The sequence below is a fragment of the Cornus florida genome, unplaced genomic scaffold, assembly GCF_030987335.1.
Source record: "Cornus florida cultivar Cherokee Brave unplaced genomic scaffold, ASM3098733v1 CherokeeBrave_3.0.0_Hap2_Chr05, whole genome shotgun sequence".
Lineage (NCBI taxonomy): Eukaryota > Viridiplantae > Streptophyta > Magnoliopsida > Cornales > Cornaceae > Cornus > Cornus florida.
The window spans coordinates 82281107-82302990 of NW_026775575.1; the positions used below are offsets into that span (position 1 = coordinate 82281107).

A 21884-nucleotide genomic window follows, 5' to 3' on the forward strand; every position below is an offset into this window, starting at 1 on the left:
CAATGTAGAAACTGCATGTGGCATGTGGAAATGGTATACATGTTGGGAGCACAATTCATGTATACCCAAAATTCTTAACCAAAGTGCAAATTAAAGAAAAATAATGGACCGCTAATGTGGCCCAATAAAATTGCGACAAATGTTAAAATTAAATATAAAACTAACTTCTGCTTTTGGACATGTGTTATAAATCATAACTTTTACTTTTGGACACTTGTTTTAGATCTATTGGGACACATCAGCAGGTTGGACCCAAGTATTGTTTCGAATTAAATTTTAAAAAATGCAACAAATAATAGAGAATCAAGTCAAAGTAGCTCCCATTAACCTTTACCACAAAAACTTAGGGCTTGAGAAAGGAGGAACAAGAACTAACTTCTACTTCTAGTTTACTACAACTTCCGAGACAAGATGAGTAAAATGAGGGGACAATAATGTAGAGAACAAGGCATCTAATACAATATTCAATGAACCAACAACTCATTCTTTTTATGTTCATTTTTAAAACAAACACCAATAAAGAGCAGTCAAACAACTTCCTCACTAGTTTATTCTTGCAAGAAAGCCACTTTGTGGAGCTCCACATCCTCCTCCACATGAAAGTCAAATCTCCTTCCAAGGAATTATTTTCTCCTCTCTCATCTCATCAATCCAATACAGAATTGAATCCAGTGTGCTAAACCTTGCCGTGAAACCGAGCCGGTCAGCTTTATCTCGAGTCCCCAACATTTTCACAGGGCATCTGAACAGAACATCCAGAAATCCCCAGTTAGCCAAGTCCTCCATCTCTGTTTGAAAAAGTCCCTCCTCCTCTACAATCTCTTTCCATATCCCTCCCTTATCACTCATTGCCGTCGAAAACATAAAGTCCGGTGAGAACATGTTGTCAGGCACTTCCAATCCAAACTTCAATCCAATCTGTGGCCAGATTTGCTTCCAAGTGAAGCGCGGTCCATTGATGGCATTGAATGCTTGGCCATCAGTGGAATGTACTTGATCATTGGTAGCTGCCCAAATGTGCTGTTCAGCGACTAACCGAGCATCTGAGCCATCAATGCACAACTCTTCCCAACACTCCCTCGTCCCTCCAAACACAAAAGGGAGATTCAGATGCTTACAAATTGTCCCATAAACACATAAACTGCCCATGAAGTTGTACAAAGTCCTCTGAGAACTACCCATGATCAAACCAGGCCGGTGAACCGACCACGCCACGTTGCCAGCCACCGCCACTGCCAGTCTCTCCCTGAGCAAGTCCTCTAGGACATAGTAAAAATTGCAGCCTGAAGTACTCACCCTTGGACAATCTTCATCATGGTAACAAACTTGTTTTTGATTGAAAGGGGGTTGGAGAGACACATAATGCTTAGTCCCTGTTTGGAGAGAGACATGCCTTAATGAATTTGCTATTGGGAGAATAGCATTCAAGGCATTGGACATCATGGCCTTGTTCTGCTCACAGCACTCTCGGGTATCCAAAGGGAATTGGGTAGCCCATGTAACCCAAAAAATATGGGTCACGTCTTGTAACAAAGAGAGGTTCTTTAGGGTTTCTAAATGGTTCAAAAGGTCACATGAGATGAAATGGTAATTGGGATTTTGAATTGGGTTGATCTGATCAGGGTTTCGAGCTATACCATAAACCTTCCACTTGGATTTTGAGAGGAGCTTTCTGAGAAGCTCTTTCCCAACAAGCCCAGTGACTCCAAAGATGACTGCCACATTAGATTTTTCAACTGCCATTGGGACAGAACAGACTTGGATTCTTTGGCTCAGTTCTGATCACAATCCATTTCTGGTGACAGGATCTGTGTATATATATATATACACACATACACACACACGTCTTGTCTGTTAATGTGAACTTATAATAATAGCCTTTTTAATAAAAGGGATTCAATTCAACACCTAATCCTACTCAGCCATTAGAAGGCTGCTTGTTACCTAAAATTGCAATTCTCGTTTTCTCATTCTTTGAATGAGATGGATGGACCCTATTATGGGTCTACATTCACAATTGTCACTAACATTTCTGCAACTTCTAATCTTCTCGTTTTTAAGGGAGGTTTCAGAGTCAACCTTCGTGTTAATAATTCATCCACTGGCATATTATAATTTTTATTTTCATTTCTTACGTTGTGTATGTAGTGTATGATTGAATTTAGTTAGACCAACTTGGTGATTGCGGCGTCAAAGCTTAATGAATCTATTAAAGGCCGGCAGATTGTGACACCAGCCGTTACATTGTTGGCATCTGAGCTAAAAAAATAATAAATAAAAGATTGTTTTGCTTTAATAATTTCTAATTTTGTTCATATTTTATACCCAAACACACACACACACACACATATTATATATATATATATATATATATATATATATATATATTTGGCTACATATATGGAGCGCACCCTAATAAAGACAGCCTAACACCTAGATTAATGAACTATTTTTCTTGATGAAGTTGCAATACTAAAACACCCCCAAAGAATGGGAAATTAAATGGTTTCTTGGCTATTAATGTTGAATTAAGGTATTACATTGCTATTGTGCGGGAATTGTTAGTATGGGCACGGTGTTAGCTCATATGACATGATCTCTTCTTTCAAAAATAAGGTAAATTGAGTGTCGTTTTTACAATTTTCAAGCTTACGCATGGCCTCTTCTTAGGTTATATTTATGTAAATGCCAGATTAGATACCACCTATCCTATCCTTTAAGGAGAGCTAGCCTTTATTCATAAATCCCTCTTGTGATTGCTTGAAACTTGAAAGTTTCCTAGTTTTGAAGAACAAATGGTCATTAAGTTGTTTAATGCTGGTTTAAACCTCAATAAGTACTTGATCAACTTTGTCAAATGAAGCTAGCAACAAGCTTAAAAATTATGGTCTAACAGAAGATCGAACAGAAAAATTGAAAATAGTTTGAAATTTTAATTAATTGGCACTTATCACAAGACATTTTTTCTTTTCTTTTCTTTTCCTTTGATGTGAGCTCCTCCTAATGAGAACTTAATGTGCAATTCTAGAAGAAAAACATCTGGCAAACAATTAAAATTAAATAGATTTCGTATGAGTAATGTAAAGGATGCATGATTCAAGTGTCATATATATTATATTATATTCAACAACAACTTGGGACTTGATGCTAAGAGTTCCATGTGCAACGAGGAATTAATATAAAATTATTAGTTAATGAAGGTGGTCAACGGATAGACGTGGAACGTCAAAATGTCAACTTATGTCCATGAATGATATACACACACACACACACACACACGACGTGGAACGTCAAAATGTCAACTTATGTCCATGAATCACACACACACACACACACACACACACACGAAGTTATGAGTTAATTTAAAATGTAAAATATGATGACCCTATGAGGGTATAAAAAATGACCTGGGCCGGGCACAACCCAGATCACTGAAAACAAGTCTGAAAAGAACATTTTGTTCAATCGAACAATCACTTATTGGGCTTAAGACCGAAAGATCAGTCTAGAAGCCCGATCTCAAAGCAAAAGAAATGGGCCCATATTCATAATGAGCCCAAAGGATCAGCCCAGTGTGAAGAGTTAGTTAGGAAGCTTTTAGAATATTTGTAGAAGTTTGTAAATAGACTGAAAAGAGAGAAAAAAGGGGTTGAGATATTTTTGAAGTGTAAAACTATTCTTTCCAAATCGAGAGAGTAAATTTCTTGCATTTTCAATGACGCCGTCTGTGGGAAGCGATCGAGATTCATTTATGAAGAAGAAGCTTGATCTCTGGAAGTTGGATTCAGATCGGCGAGCTCATGGTCTGTCTTGCAGAGGCTTGTTTCTAATTGATTTTTGGAAATTGGAGTCGTATTTGCACAATCGCGATCTATTTTACGGAGCCAAATCTGATGAGCTCACGGTAGGAAAGATTCAGATTCAACCGAAGTAGATCGAAATTCAGCCAGACTGAGTCCAGATCTAGTGCATTTGCATTAGCAGAGTTCAGATCCGATTAAGAATTCACGGTTGATGACTCTACTCCGATCAGGAACGATGATAGCAGGTAAGAGTTCTAATCCACAAGAGAATGACCAGCAAACAAAGCTCGACGAATTGATAAGCATGATTGAAGCTCTCAGAAGAGAGAATACAGAATTGAGAGCTGGAATGGAGCATCTGATGAGCGCTGAAAAGTGCGCATTTAAACCTCTTAAGCTTAGGTATTCTAGGACATTTTTCTATCTTATTTTTCCGCCTTAGACTAATTTCATGTTATTTCCATTTTCAGGCACTTATCCCCAAAATAAGTGAATTCAGCCCAATTAGACTATAAAAGAAGCAATCTTGAGCTGAATGGAAGAAAGGAGCATAATGGAAGCAAAATGGTAGAAAAATAGTATCTTTGATCGATCTCAACAATTCTTCGATCGATCTGGAGGTGATCGATCTAGCCATTTCAAGATGGATCCAAGCTTTTGTCCTTATCCAAAAGATTCTACCATCTTCGATCGATCCAACTTTCTTTAGATCGATCAAAATCATTTGATCTTATCCCCACCTACCACTTTTGTCTTTTTCCCAAAATATCCCAAAAATATCTCAAATTTGTCTTATTCCAAAAAACCGCCGCCGAGGATTGATCGATCTAGCCTAACTTCGATGGATCTGGCCACAGTTCGATCGATCTCATCTAAACTCGATCGATCGAACCTCCTCAAGTCCAAATTAAAACAAAGTCCAGCTCATTAAAAGATGGCTCATGGTGTAATCATTGAAGGGACCTTAGTGCACGAGTCCAGACCATTGGGTGTGACACTTGAACTACCTATAAAAGATTTTGAGCCATTTTTACATCGTATCTTTATATCATCAAAAGATTCATTCATATACATACTTAGAGACTAAGAAAAAAGAGGAGGAGAGGCTAGAGACTAGAGACACACTATTTTGGAAGTTCTTCCATTCATCTAGAGTTTTCATCAAGAAGAAGATCATTCCTACCATGGAGATTGCCCTTGAGGGTTGGATGACTAAATCAATGAGTGGCTAAACATCTTCTTGGGGCTAGAGTAGCCTTAAACATGCCTTCTAGACCTTGATGTTTTGTATTTTGAGGGGATTTGTGTTGTAATGTTGTCTTGAGACTTGATTTATATATAAATCTTGTTTGTACAATGATTTGTGTTGTTTAATACTTCCTATTGATCATTTTATTCTATCCATATGTCTATGTATGCTAGAATAGATGTTCATGTGTTTATCTCTTGGTTTTTGTGATATTGATGCATGTCTATGTGTATTGATGTTATGAATCTAAAAATTGTTAAGGCATAATGCTTAAATAGAATACTTTTGTGGTTTGTTTGATGGTTTATACTCATTTCTTGATGGATTGTGCCTCTCCCTTAGTTTAATTAGTTTAATTTCCATGTTACTAGCTTAGTTGTAGTGTAGTTGCCTTAGTTTCTTAGATGGGAGGACAATCTATGCTTGTTGTTTAATATTCCTTACTTATGAATACAAGTAGTATATTTTTCTAACCATTTGATGCGTTTAGATTGTGAGCTTAAAGGAAGAAATAATGGCTTAGTTTGATATGTTGTGCTATTCACTAGGTTGCTTAGACAATATACACTTAATTGGTCATCCATGCTTGTTGAAACAATCAATTACACACACTATTTTTGCAACACATGTTTCCCCTCATTAATTATACATTAAGTGTCTAGAAATGTGATGTTTAGTGGTGACCTCTAAGTTCCAAGACCTCTCTCTCTTGTTCCCTATATCATTTATTTGTTATTATTTGTTTTACATTGAACTTGCTTAGTTTTAGCTAGTAGTTTAATTAACCAAACAATCTTTTGAACACTCGACCTACTAACCCTATTTATTGTTTCCATTGCAAATATACCCAAAATCCCTTAGGACGAACCCTACTCACCCTAGCTATATTTAGTAGTTAGAGTTAGTAGTGGTTTTTTACAAATTTAAAACTTGGCTACACTATTTTGCATAAATTTGGAGTGTTGCGACGACGCGCACCAGCGTCGAAAAGTTCCGATTATTCCACGACCGCCTCCTGTAGGAGAAAGAGTTGTGCAAATGAATGTTGCTAACTAGGTTGAACAGGAAGGGAACGTTCACCTGGATCTTCGTCGCGAAAAGATCAGGCTCGACGATATTCTACTAAATGTTCATCATGTAGAAGATTGGAAAAGATCTGTCCAATTGGATCCATATTGCGAACGGATTTGAAGAGAAAGGTTCATGGAGATCTATCCACTCCGTGAGAGGCTTAGACGAGAAAAAGCCGTGGAGTTTGGTCACAGTAAGGCCATACCGTCATGGCAGAGGGAGTTAACGGAAGAAAGGTAGCTCGATCCTCCTTACCGACCGTCAATGGCCACGCATGACTATAGAAGTTCGGACAGGAGGTCTATTGATCAAAAGATACTCCAAAGGTTTCTGAAGGAGAATGAAGCCCTCTGTTCGGCAGCATGAACAGTTGATTCACCATTTATAGACGAGATCCTGAATGCTCAGAATCCAAGGAAGTTTTTCATGCCAGTTTTCATCCTGTTCGATGGAACGAGCGATCCGATCGATCACATTTACCATATTTAATTGAAAATGACTCTTAACACAGAGAATGATCCTTTAATGTGCAAGTGCTTTCCTACAAGCCTGATCGGACCAGCGCTCAATTGGTTCAAGAATTTGGCAAGAAGCTCAGTGGATAACTTTTAAGACCTGTGTGACCGATTCAAAGCTAGTACTACGGGAACAAGCGTCCGACCAAAGATATTTCAAGTTTGTTTACAATGAAACAGCACGAAGATACACGTCTCCAAGCTTTCCTCACCATGTTCAACCTCGTAAAGAGTATGATAATAGAATGTCATCCATCCACGGCGGTTCAAGCATTCAACTAGCAATGAACCGAGGGACGCCGTTCCATACAAGTTTAGTGGTAAATACGCCGAGAACCATGGACGAGCTTAACGAAAAAGGTTGCCAACACAAAGAAGACGTCTATGGTCGCGACAGAGGAGAAAACCAAAACAAAAAATAGACAAAAACAAGCTCCACCACATTATCAGACCTCCTGGAAAGCAGAAAAGATACCTAAAGAGGAGGAATCAGTCACTTCACTCAAAATCACCCTGGCGAGGTTGTATCAAGAAACAAAGATAAGTTTCACTCTCCCCTACTAATCAGACAACCACTCGAACAGAAAGATCAATCTAAACATTGTGTTTTCCATAGTGATTTTGGTCACCAGACTAATAAATGCAGGAACTTAAGGAGGCAAGTGGAGATGCTAATAGCAAATGGAGAGTTCGCATGATACATTCAAGGGCCGGCAGTAGAGCAGAACTGACTGGCTGAACAAGTGAAAAGAAATCAGAAGCCGAACTACCATAACTCTCAGCCTGTTCGGATTTTAAATGTAAATCATGGCCCACCTGAGCCGACCGAAAAGTCAGAAGAATTGCTCTGAATGCACCTCCGTCAAGCATAAATGAAGAGAATGATAGGCAATGTAAATGTTCTGCACCAGCAGAGCATATCAGTTCAGATAAAGTTTGACAAAACGGATCTGTAGCTAGTTCAGATCCCTCATGAAGATCCTCTGGTCGTTTGCTTGATAGTGGCAGAATGTTTGGTGCGAAGAGTCTTAATTGATCTGGGGAGCAGCGCGAATGTCATACCAAGAATAACGTTTGACTGGCTTGAGATCAAGCCAGAAAAGCTCAAACCCACTGGAAATCCCTTGTTGGGATTCAATGGGGAGCAAGTGGAACCTATTAGTATGGTAAAATTGCCAGTACGAGCTGCTGAAAGAGATCTGATTGAAAGTTTTGTAGTCGTCGAGATCCATCCGTTTTACAATCTCTTGATAGGAAGAGGGTGGATTCACAGGGTCCAGGGTGTCTCGTCAATTCTGCACCAAGTGATGAGATGCTTGAGCCCGGATTGGAGCAAGGTGACTGATATTCATGGGGACCAGGTCGCTACCAAAGTGTTACTTTATGACGCTGAAAGCAGCTGGGAAGAAAAAAGCTCCCGCCCGATCTGATAGCCCAAGATAGCAATTACAGGGGCATCCTCCTAAACAGACTGGAGAGGAGGAAGAGCCTTTGGTTCTTACTGAATAGCCCCTCGTTGATGTGTAGATAGATCCTCATAGACCAAATAGAACCACAAGGGTAGGGTCAGGGCTTGCAAAGAAAGAGAAACAGCAGTTAGTTGATTTCCTGTCTCAGAACGCAGATGTGTTTGCCTGGAGCCATTCAGATATGCCAGGAATCAATCCCTCTATATTTTGTCATTCCCTCAATGTAGATCCGAGCGCCAAGCCTGTAAGACAGAAGCAGAGGAGGTTTACCCCAGAGCGCAATCAAATCATAGCTGATGAAATTAACAGATTGCTGGAGGCAGGATTCATCAGAGAAGTTCAGTAACCGGTTTGGCTCTCAAATGTGGTTGTAGTGTAGAAGAAGAATGGGAAATGGAGAGTCTTTATTGACTTCACTAATCTAAACAAAGCTTGTCTGTGATATGACGACGGCCGTTCCAATACGCCAAACTGAATGTAGTGAACGTGTGGTTCAAAAAAAGCCTTTTATGTCAAATTTAAATTTATAAAAACCACTACCAACACTACTACTAACGTAGCAAGAGTGAGTAGGGATCGTCCCAAGGGATTATACGTGTTGGAATTTCAACTTCGACTCTAGCGTACCAAATGATTGCAAAAGAGAATTGGGTTGGTTGATTACTTCTAGAAAAGAATTAATTAAAATGCATTAAGATAAAGAGTAAGTAAGAAGGAAAGGTCTTGGGGTGTAGAGATCACCACCAAACAATACTATTCCAAACCATAATCAAGTGACTAATGAGGGAAATGAATGTGTTGCGACAATGTTGTGTGTGTAAAAGACATTCAATTGGTAAGGGTGACTCAACAAGTGCAAATTGTCTCAATCAATATGTGTGAGGCCACAATACATCTATTGGTAGAGGAATATATTGTCTAGACATCATGTGAAGAGAACAAAATATCAAATTAAGTCATTGAACCTTTCATTAAGCTCATAGTCCAAGCAATCCATAAGGATGACTTAGTCAAACATGCATTATCTAAACATCATGTGAGAGGCCACAATTTATCTATTGGGAGAGGAATAAATTGTCTAAACACATGTGAAAGATACAACATATCATAACTAGTCATTAATCCTTCATTAAGCTCATAATCCACATACAACACAATATTAGAGGAATATGCCATTTGGACTCACAAGCATGGAACATCAAACATCAAGAGTAGATTGTTCTCCCATCTAATATTACACTACTACTACACTAAATCTACACTACTAGCATGAAAATAAAGCTATCTAGACTAGGGGAGAGGCACAAACCATCAAGAATAGGCATAAACCATCAAATGAACCAAAATAGCATTCATTAAGCATATCATCTTGATAATCTCTAGATCTATAGCATCAATACACATAGACATGCATCAAAAACACTAAATCTAGAGATAAGCACATGAATATCCTACTCTAGCATACATAGACATATGGGTAGAATAGAATAGTCAATTGGAAGCATTAAACCATACAAACCATGAAATAATCAAGATTTATATATACATGAATATCAAGATGTATCATACAACACTAATCCTTCAATAATACACAAGATTAGAGTATAGAAAGCATGCTTGGGGCTAACTCTAGCCCCAAGAGGATGTCTAGACACTCATGGTAGTGATGATCCAACCCTCAAGGGCTAACTCCATGGCTGCTCCTTGTTGGTGAAGATCTCCTCCAATGGTGCTCTAGCTTCCCTCCTTCCTCCTCTCCAAGGAGAGCCTCCAAGATGATTTTTAATGTGTGTCAAGAGACTCTAGGCTCTTCTAGGCTCCCCTCCAAAAAGTGTATCATATTCCTTATATAGGTAGGTCAAATACACCCTATGATGAGCTGTGGTCGTGCAAGGCATATTCTCCAATGATTGGGTGAAGGACGGAATAAATGAGCTGGACTTTAACTTTTTCTCGCTGGAGGAAGTTCGATCGATCGAACCTTAACTTGGATCGATCGAAGATGGGTTCGATCGATCGAACTGCATCTTGGATCGATCAAAGTGGTCTGACTCCTCCGGATAAGGATACGGCTGAGATATTTCGAAGATATTTATGGGGAAAAGGACAAAAGTGGTTGGTAGGCGTACAGCTGTGGATAAGATCAATCATTTGAATAGGACAAAATTGGGTTCGATCGATCGAAGGTGATGTTGGATCAATCGAACTTGGAATTTCAGCAAAGGCCAAGGTTGGATCTATCGAGAAGTACTGTGATCGATCATAGATGTTCGATCGATCGAACTCTAAGTTGGATCGATCGAACTTTTCAGCTGCACAACTTTGATTCCTTTTTGCTCCTTACTTTCTCCATTTTGCTCCCTCCTTTGGTTTATTTCAGGATTGCTTCAATTAAGCTCTTATTTGGCTGAGTTAGCTCAATTTTGGGATTAGTGCCTGAAAATATAAATAACACGTAATAAGTCTAAAAAGGCAAAGTAAGATAGATAAAGGTACTAGAATGCTTAAGCTTAACGAGTTTAAATGCGCACTTTTCAGTGCTCATCATGATACTCCTCGGATCCGAGACACGGGTTGATCAGGCCTAGGCCCAAACCCGAGGGATATCAAACAATTAATATTTTAAATCAAACACGGAATACAAAATTGATCTAAGAAATAAAAATAATAGAAACTGAAAGGAACTAAAATAATATCCTTAAAATAAATATCCAAAACTGATAATCCAAATCTCCATAAGTTTACAACTTGGGAATCCATCAATTGGACCCCTTATTAAACTTCTCAATCCGAAATTGAAATAACAGAAATAAAACTAAAGCTAACATAAAGTAGATCCCTACGTAGTGGGAGGAATGAGTAGCTGTATAGGCTCTGCACGTCCAAGCTCTAACCCTGGAACTGACGAACACCTGAAAAATAAAGGAGTGGGTCAGGCCCACATGCAAGTCCTGATCTACTACAATCCAAACAGTAATCCGATACGTAGATACATCCTAGGAAGACTCAACAATATCTAGAGTAGTCCATATCTATATAGTACACACTAATAGGACGCTCACTAGTCCAATAGGTTTGTCTCAGCTTGAATAGAAGGCAACATGCGAATACGCACCATAAGGTGGGCATGAGTACCTAGACCTACCAAGGAACAACACATATGTCCAATTATCCATCATAGGCAATATACGCGCCCTAACTATGGTCCTGAGACTCAAACTCATACCATAGTACCATAAAATACATATATAAAATCCATACTCCTAATACAAAATACCATCCAACTTTGTAACAGTTTGATATATTGTACAACAAATCCAACCTGAACCCATAGTAGTTCATTCAATTCTCAATTGATATGACCCATGTAGGTGATGGAGTTAACCCATATGGTTAATCCATACCTTAATCCAAATTAGGTAGGACTTAGTGTTTGTACTAATCCATACCTAGTATGCCATCGTCCCATACCGGTGCATACAATCCTCCAGTTCCATAGTTAATAACACAGCATAAACATGTATCAACTAATTTCCAAAAGAAACATAAATATAGTTTAATATATTTACAACCAATTTATGCATCCAATATACCATTTAAATATCACATTACAGTGCTTTATATATATATGAAAAGACTGTACATGTCGTTCCTCCAGTTAATATAGTTGACGGAACAGTAATAAATACCAATCCACCATATTTCAAGATTTGCATATAAATAGTTTAACATGTGTACAACACATTAATCATCCTACATAAGGTTTGGAAATCCCTTTCCAGTCCCATTTTATTAAGTAAGACTGAAACCTACCACTCCTCCTGCACAACCATATCTGATGCAATAGTTGATAAATTTAAAACATCCATTAATTCCATTTAAGCATACTTAATCTTCTAGATAGATAAACATATGCTTATAACATAGTTGAACATGCTTGATAAATTTAAACATGCAAAAGAACCCAAAACTTTGCTCAAAGCAGTAAACAGTTTACAAAGATTTCAAAGACAACTTCACATATGCAGTTTCTTGGTTTAACCTTAGGTTGCTTCAAGGTTCAACACAATACCATTAACAATACTTCCAACCATTTTTACATCTCTGGAACTATTATACAACCCAATTTTACCCACTGAAACAACCCAGTCATCTTCCCATAGGTCCAGAAACAACCCAAAATCACGTAGAAGCAAGAAAAGAAGCTAGAGCCGCCTCCAGAATATTGGAGCCGCCTCCCTTCTTGGTGGAGCAGGCTCCTCCCTTATTGGAGCCGGCTCTACCCTTGTGGAGCCGGCTCTCACACCCCCTAGAGCCGGCTCTCCTCCTTTGAGAACCGTAATTCCTTCTCTGGTTGTCTTCCTCGCCTCCGGCTAAGTTCAAAACCTATTTAGTATTTTAAAACCTTATTCCAGTGTTTATACACTATCCTAGATTATATGAGAAACCCCCCAACATGCATCAATAATCCCAATTAACCAAGCTTGAACCCAAGACACAGCATGCATCAGTTCACAGTTCTTTAAAAATTTGCACAGTTTGATTCACGAGATTTATTTCCGTTTGAACATGCATACAAGATAAATTTAATCATTAATCTGTTTTTAATCTTGGTTTAATCCTTAGAGTCTTTCTAAGCCTGTACAGAACACAGATTAAAGAGATAGAGTGGAAACAGAACTTGCCTTCAGTTTCAGACTGTGGAACTGCAGACCTCTGTCAACTCCGGCAACGATGGTTGTCTTAACTCCCTCTGCTGCTCCTAATTCAATCCCCAACCTTCTCCTTGAATTCTTCCTTCAATCCCCAAAGGTTCTCTCTGAAACTCTCTACAACTCTCTGTTTTTCCCTCTCTGAAAACCTGATACGTGAATGCAGGTTGTGTGATGTTTGTTTGCTAAACCCTAAACCCACATGAAGAAATATATTTATAGGCTTAATTCTCCAACCCTAATGCAATTGTCCAAGTTACAATACACGGCGACTTAATACAACCTAGGTCGGCTACAGTAACTCCAACCCTAACTGACATATACGTAAATCAACTTAATTATATAATTTAACGTTTAAATAACTTCCACAGAAATATAATCCTAATCTAAAATAAATTAACATTTAACTTAACCCAATACAAAATAATCCAATAACAAAAACAATAATATTAATAAAAGAAAACAATTAATTCAAATAAAAGGACAAACAAACAGATAATCAACTATCAAGCAAATAATCCAATAAAATGACACATAATAAAATAAAATGCAATTAAATACAATAATTAAATTCCAGAACTGTCCTTTTAAAATTAGGGGTATTACATTATCCGAAGGATAGTTTTTCGTTAGCAAAGATTGATCAAATGGTGGATGCCACTACTTGATATGAACGGCTAACCTTTCTGGATGCTTACTCAAGTTACAATTAAATTCCTATAGATCCGGACGATGAGGAGAAAACTTTTTTTGTCACCGAACGAGGGATCTACTGCTACAAAGTCATGCCGTTTAGACTAAAAAATACTAGAGCTACTTACTAAAGGTTTGTCAGCAGGATTTTCAAAAGTCAAATGGGAAAGATTGTAGAGGCCTATATTGATGACATGGTGGTAAAGAGTAAGAAGAAGGACCATCATCTGAAACACTTGCAAGATGTGTTCGGGGTATTGAGGAAATACGGTATGAAGCTTAATCCAACCAAGTGCTCATTCGGTGTGGGTTCTAGACAGTTCTTGGGATATGTGGTCAATAACAGAGGAATTGAAGTGATCCCAACCCAAGCAGAAGCTCTGATAAAAAATAAGAACAGTTAAGGAGGTGCAAGCACTCATCGGACGAATAGCTGTATTGAGTCGATTCATTTCTAAGTTATCAAATCGCTGCAAACCGTTCTTCAATACAATAAGGGGCCACGGAAAGTGTAATACCCCTAGTTTTCAAAAGGATAAAATGGGAATATTTTGGTTTGTTTTTCATTTTTATTTAAATTATTGGACTTATTTGTTATTTGGTTAAATTAGTTGATTTATTATTATTTGTGTGTATTTAATTTAATTGTTGTATTATAATTGTTTATGTATGTTAAATTAATTATTTATCTGTTTTATGTTAATTGGCTGTGTTGCTTTAACTATTTAATTTTGCTTTACTTTAATTGTGTTTTTTTTTACTTAAACGTAAGATTAAATGACGTATGTTTTAATAGGACTTATTTGGTATATATTTTTTGTATGGTTATATAGGATTAGGGTTTTCTTTTATAAGAGATAAATAAGCCGACTTATAGTTAGCTAGGAATTGGAATTAGGTCTTAGTAAGTGCCTATATATATAATCTTATATGTCTGTTAGGGTTAGGAAAACAAAACCCTTTTCACGTATTGTAAGATAGAGAAATACAGAGACATGTAATGGGTGTTTGAGGGAAAAACAGTAGGGCGCTTGAAACTGATAGAACCACCAGATGGGATTTCAGCCATGGACTGTGGGTTGAACCAAGGAAGGATAGGAGTGTTGTTCGTATGAGGAACCAAGGAGGAAGCAAATAAGTTAGAACAGTGCGGGATCGCCGAAAAATCTAGGAAGACAGCGTAGGGATTTTAATTCAAAAATCTCAAAGGGAAGTTTCATTCTGTCTCCTTCCTATAAACTTGTGTTCTGTGCATTCTATATAGTCTCCAGGGATTAATTCAACCTTTAAAACTAATAGTTGATGCATGTTATATTAGATTGTAACCTGTTTTACGTTTAAATAACTAAAATTGGGTTTTTCTCAAATTATGTTGTTTTTTATTTAAACTTCTGTCAATCAAGTTCATAATAGAATTTAAGAAGTTTCTATGATTTTTGGGACTTGTATTGAACCTTAAGAACTTTAAGGAAACTTGGAGCAGAGGAGTGGTCTTCGCCGGAAACGAAGAAGATAAACAAAGGAAAAAAAAATTGTTTCGGTTGAAGCTTTGTTAATACATTCATATTGGAATATGTAGGGTTTCTAGGACTTTAGGAACTTGAATAGAACCCTAGGAATGTTAAAAAGATTTAGGATAGGACATTGGGCTTCGCCGGAAGAGCAGACGACAACCGGACGAAGCAGAAACGAAGCAGTGAAGCAGAGAGGGGCTCTCAGGGGTGAGAGCCGGCTCCTAAATGGTGGGAGCCGGCTCCCATGAAGAGGGAGCCGGCTTTCCATGAGGGAGAGCCGGCTCCAATAAAGGGGAGCCGGCTCCAATGGAAAAAAAAACCCCTACGGGTGTTTTCTGCAATTTTTCTGAAGTTCAGGGGCTTAAAGGTAATTACTGGAAAGTGATGGGGGTTTTAAATGATTAAAATTAACTTGTTAAAGCCTTCAAATAGTTGGTTTATGCTAAGGTGCTAAACCTAAATGCATGTCATAAAACATAAGCTTATAATAGGCCTACTGTCAAGGAAGGAGGAATGCTTGTTTTGCTAAGTTGTTTTGACAACTTAATTTGGACTGACATTGTAATTATTGTTAGAATTTATATCAATGATATATTTAGCATAGTTCAATTCCAGGAATGTTGGTTATGACCGTCATATACTTGTATCTAATAAGTTGTATATTGTCGGGAGTAGTGGAAGGTTAGTTGCTAGTTTCGTGTTAGCCAATTAAATGAAACTGGTATAAAATACTTTTAAAGTTTTATATGATGTACTTAAACTTTGGAGTGTCATTATATCCGACACAGAATTTATAATGGGGAATTACATAGATGCCATGAGATTTAATTATAGATTTGCATGTCGTAAAGGATTTGGGAGGATGTAAATGTTAGTCATCATTTTAACATTTAAAACGAACTAGTATGGATGTGTTGATTTGGAATTCTAGTATAATGTGCAGTTTAAAATTCTGATATTCATTATATTATGTTATGGATGATAATTGCTGAACTGTCTTAATTTTGGTTCTGTCAATTACATGAAAATGGATGGTTTAAATTGTTTATTCTTATTTTAACAATTTAAAAGGAGGATCTATGATTATAAACATATACTGGATGCATGATAGGATCTTATCAATATCTGATTTCTGTTATGTTGGTTTCCGGATTGATTTGATGTTCAAACATGTGTGCATCATTGATGGATCATTTGCATTATATGTACCGGTATGGGACAGTGACATATTAGGGATGGATTAGATCAAAAAAAAGCTAAGTCCTACCCCTTTCATACATATGGAATGGATTAACTCAAACAGTTAACTCCTACATGGATGCATGTCCTGTCAACTAAAACAGTTGAACGACATAATGGATGGTTGCTTTACTTTTCTGTAGTAGGAAGAGATTTAAATATATACTTAAGTGTCGTGATACGAGCTTGAGTCTCCTGATCATGGTTAGGGTGCGTATATCGTCTAGGATTGATAACCAGGCCTGATGATGTTTCCTTGGTTGTTCTACTCGGGTTGAGACTGATTATGTGGGCTGGTGAATGTCCTATAGTGTGTACTTATATCTATATGGACTATCTTAGCTATTGTTGAGCTATCTAGGATGTATCTGCGTATCGGGTTTATGTATGGATTGTAGTGGCATGGAACTTGCATGTGGGCCTGACCCACCCTTATTTTTCAGGTGATCATCTATAACAGGTTTAGAGCTTGTTCGTGGTGATGCAGATACAGTCATTCACTCTTCCGACTAAATAGGATTTTTCTTTCTGGTTTGAGTTTTGGTTTTTATTCTGTAAAGTTTTATCAGTTGAGATTATTAGGGGTCCACTAGTTGGATTCCCAAGTTGTACGGATTGGAAAGTTAATTTATATTAAAACTTTTATTTTTGGAGGTTTTACAATTAGAATTCTTTTCAGCATATCATTATTTTATTCTTAATTCAGTTTTATTCCTGCTTGTTTATATATTGATTGTCTGGTATCCTTCGGATCTGTGCCTGGACTTGATCACCCGTGGTTCTAGAATCGAGGGGTATCACAGAAAGCAAATCTGGGGGGATGAGTAACGACAGGCACTGAACAGTTTGAAAGAGTATATGCGGAACCCTCTAGTTCTATCTGCCCCAGAACCGGATGAAAAGCTTTTCATGTACCTTGGCGTGTCCAGCATTGCAATAAGTGTCGTTCTAGTGTGGTGTGAAGAGGGTAAGCAGTTCCCAGTGTTCTATGTTAGCAAAACAATGGCCGAGCCAAAAAAAAAAGTATTCAAAGGCCAAATGAGTGATCCTATCATTGGTGAATGTGAAAAAAAACTCAGGCACTATTTTAAATCCCATCATATTGTCGTTCTGACCACTTTTCATATAAGGGTGATTCTGTATAAGCCAGATTTATCAAGAAGAATGACAAAATGGGCTATAGAGTTAAGTTCATTCGATATAACATACGAACCCAGAACGGCAATAAAAGGACAAGCAGTAGCTGATTTCCTTTTGGAATGTGATGTAAAAGACATATTGGAAGACCTTGGAAGCTCTTCATGGAAGCTTTTCGTCGATGGTTCTTCAAATCAAATGGGGGCAGGAATTGGGATCAAACTACAGACACCAGAAGGCACCACGTTGAGTCAAACGATTAAACTCGAGTATCAAGCAACCAATAATGAAGCAGAGTATGAAGCATTGTTGGCAGGATTGAAGCTAGCCAAAGAACTGAAAGTCAAAATTCTAATTGCTTTCAGTGATTCATAACTGATCATTCAGCAGGTGACGAGGGAATATAGTACCAAAGATGTGATAATAGAAGCATACCGTTCTACCGTTATGCGTGAAACAAAAGACTTTGATCAAATCAAGTTCATCCTACAATGATGATGCCGATCAATTAGCTTGTAGTGCGTCAAGTTCTGGAAAAACGCTAGTAAGGGTGATACCAGTTGATATGTTATGTCAACCATCTATCTTTGAGGAACCATCCGGCTCAGATCCTCGACAAGTGAATGTCATATTATATGAGCCGAGCTGGATTGATCCAATCATGACTTTTATACAAGATGGTGTGTTGCCCGAAAGAAAAGATGAGGTAAGGAAAATCAGATCAAATGCTGCGAAATATGCCATTGTACATAACCAATTGTACAGAAGGTCTTTCTCGGGTCCGTACTTGAAATGCGTTACTCCCTCAGAGGCTGGGCATATCCTGCGAACTATCCATGAGAGTGTGTGTGGCAATCATTTTGGAAGGAGATCTTTGGCGCATAAAGCGATGATGCAAGGGTAATTTTGGCCGAACATGTCTCATGATGCAACGAAATTTTATAGGAGATTCGATAAGTGCCAAAGATTCGGACCACTGATCCACCAACTACCTAAAAACTCGCACGTAATGGTCAAACTGTAGCCTTTTGCATAATGGGGGATGGATGTGGTTGGCCCTCTACCGACCGCAAGATCACAAAACAAATACGTTCTGCTTGCAACAGATTATTTTACCAAATGGGTAGAAGTAGAACTATATCCCAGTGTAACCCAGACTCAAGTAAAGCGCTTTATTTGGAATAATATCATTTATCGCTTTAGCGTGCTGAGATCGATCGTTATGGACAATGGGACAAATCTTAACACTAAACAAGTGAGGGAGTTGTTAGAGGAGTATGGAATCAACCAAAAGTTGGCAACGGTTAGCCATCCACAGGCGAACGGTCAAGTCGAAATTACTAACAAAATAATCTTCGCTTGCATTAAGAAGAAGCTTGAGGATGAAAAGGGTAAATGGTTGGATGAACTTTCGAACGTTTTGTAAACTTACAAAACGATCCCTAGACGGCCAACTAGAGAAAGCCCATTTGCTATGGCGTACGGCACCGAGGCAGTAATACCGGTTGAACACTTAGTTCCAACTGTTCAAAGTTTAGCATAGAATCAAGAGCAGAACGATAGTATGTTGAAACATTAGTTCGGACAAGAGAAGATCCCTTAGCGTTCTGAGCAGCAGGTGGAGAAGTTTTGTCGTTCGGCAAGGTGGGTTGAATGTGACACCCCTCGGATCAGAGACACGGGTTGATCAGGCCCAGGCCCAAACCCGAGGGAATATCAAACAATTAATATTTTATTAAGAAATGAAAGTTTAAAGCTGAAAAGAAACTAAAACATAGTCCTTAAATAATTAAATACTTAAATTTGATAAACCAAATATCCATAATTTGAACAACTCGGGAATCCATCTCTAGTGGACCCCTAATAAAAATCTCACACTAAATGAAAGTAAAATGAAAGATAAAATCCAAATCCAAGATCTGGAAAGAAATCCTACATCGTCGGTAGAATGGAAGATCGTCTCTGCTCTGAACAAGCTTAAGCCTGGAACTGACGTACACCTGAAAAATAGGAGTGGGTCAGGCCCACGAACAAGTTCTAACCTACTACAATCTAAGCAGAGACTCGATACGCATGTACATACTAAATAATTCAACAATAACTAATAATCCGTACATAAATATATCCACACTACTGGACTCTCGCTAGGCCATGAAGGGGGTCTCAACCTGGATAGAAGGCATCACACAATACGCACCTGAGTGGGTATGAGTACCTAAACCTAAACAGGGTATACCTCAACCTTCACAGTCAGCTACACATCCAACTGCATATACGCACCCTAACCGTCGACACTGAGACTCAAGCTCATGACACGGTAACATAAAAATATATCTAAACTCCGTTTCTATCCATCCACAAGAAATCCAGTAAGTCACTCGGCGTATTCAACCGTACCGACTTATATATATAAGGAGGATTGTATTTTATAACCCGTGCCCTTACTCCAAAATAGGTAGGACTTAGCAATTTGAGCTAATCCAAACCTAGTATGTCACCGTCCCATACCGGTATATACAATCCAATCCGTCCAATAGTTGATAAAGCATCGATAATTATAACAACAATATCAACAATTCCATACTAAACATAATAAAATGCATTAGCAACCATTATTAAAAATACCAATAATCGATTCACATTGAAAATATAAATATCAATGTCAACTACTCCTTACTATGCATATTGAAATAGATAATCAACATGCTTATTTACATTCACAGTTGACAAAATAATGACCATATAAATGTCAATACCAACAGTTCCAAACTAAACATGTTAGAACAGATTAACAAACATGCTTAAGTAAGCCAATTCAGAATCCATAATTTGATCATACAGGGCTTTATTTATAATTATGACCTATTCCCAGTTTCTATAGAATTAACAGAGCCTAAATAGATATTTCCCCACTCAAATCTATAGCATGCAAAATAAATATAAGTAATCTATTATACTTATAGTTTCCTGTCCAACAACTTGACGCACTAACCGTTAAATTTAATCATCAACTAATTTTTAGTGAAATATAAATTTTTAGCATAATTTCTATTTCCATGAACATATAATTCGAGTGGACAAGCTCTCACAGAAAATTTCTAATATAATTAAGAAATTAGACACTCCAAATCCACACAGTCTACAAGACATTCGTAATTAACTCCATGTAATCCTAATGATTAATGCTTTGTGTCCAATTCTATGTTAATCTGGTCTTTGCATATCTACGTTTACCCTAGACCACTCCTAAACCATCCATTACAGTATTCATTCTCCACTAAAACATATTAAAACAATCACTAGGAAGCCTAATCACTGAAAAATTGGAAAAACAACCAACAGAACCAAAAACCCACGAATAAACAACCTGGAGCCGGCTCCAGAATATTGGAGCCGCCTCCAATGGCCCTGGATCCAGCTCCTAGACCATTGGAGCCGCCTCCAGTCCAAGGAGAGCCGGCTCCAATCCAATAGGAGCCGGCTCTCTCCCTCCTCTTCTTCGTGTTCTCCTCTCCGGTCGCCGTTTACGCCTCCGATACTTCACAGTATAGGTTTTCAGAGAGTTTAACTTAATCCCAGAAGATTCCAACCCTTAATTCAGTCCTTATTATGCTACTAATATGGATTAAACCAAGAATTAAACAAGAAAGTTCAAAGTTTAAACAGTTTACAATTTTAAAACAATTTCAGTTTCAGTTACACTCTAAACATGAAACAGATAGCGTTTTTATTTTTAAACATGTAATTCATCCTGGAACCATTGAGTATGCAAAGAACACGAGTATAAGGGAGAGAGTAAGGTTAGAACTTGCCTTTGAGATCTTTGTCCAAAAATCTCTACGCCGTCTCTAAAGTTCCGATGAAAACCAACGTGAACCCTCTCTGTTCTTCCTTTATCTCCACAGTCGTATAGGTTTTGTTATGTTTCTCAAACCCTAACCAAACATCTAACATATATTTATAGGATTTTACTAAACCCTAAGCCCCAACTGAAAACCTAACCGGCCCATCCAACATACTGGGAAACCTACGAGGGCTTACAAACTGATTGTAAAACCCTACTTATTAAATCAAGACACTTACCAAATTAAATTTACAATAAAGAATTAAATATAACACCATTTCAATTAAACACATAATTAATGTAAATAAATCAAATAAATTAATTAAACCCAAAGAAAACAAATAAACCAACCAATTACTTCAAAGAACACAAATAAGGCAAGGAAACCAAATAAATAAAAACCAATTAAAACATATGAAAACATAATTCAAAACAATTAATGAATAAAAACCAATTAATGAACAGAAAACAATTAAACAAAATACCGAGACTATCCTTTTGAAAATTAGGGGTATTACATTTTCCCCCCCTAACAAAAGGAATTCCGTCCTCGGAATTCGCTCTTACCTTCTTCCAAAATTCCCGAAAACTGCGAGCGAATGACATCTTCCCGTTCCCAAGTAGACTCAGCCTCATTG

General features: G+C 37.7%; 2 protein-coding genes across 2 annotated transcripts; one reads left to right on the forward strand and one right to left on the reverse strand.

The window, feature by feature from the left end:
• Window positions 1-530: 530 nt before the first annotated feature.
• On the reverse strand, window positions 531-1743 carry LOC132310265 ((S)-8-oxocitronellyl enol synthase CYC2). Its single transcript, XM_059808457.1, has one exon. The coding sequence runs from the start codon at window positions 1741-1743 to the stop codon at window positions 604-606; it is 1140 nt and encodes a 379-aa protein (XP_059664440.1). The 3' UTR covers window positions 531-603.
• Window positions 1744-3715: 1972 nt separating this feature from the next.
• Window positions 3716-8453, forward strand: LOC132309568 (uncharacterized). The gene is made up of 3 exons (XM_059807862.1): window positions 3716-3904; window positions 7595-7999; window positions 8166-8453. The coding sequence occupies exons 1-3, from the start codon at window positions 3716-3718 to the stop codon at window positions 8451-8453; spliced, it is 882 nt and encodes a 293-aa protein (XP_059663845.1).
• Window positions 8454-21884: the final 13431 nt, after the last annotated feature.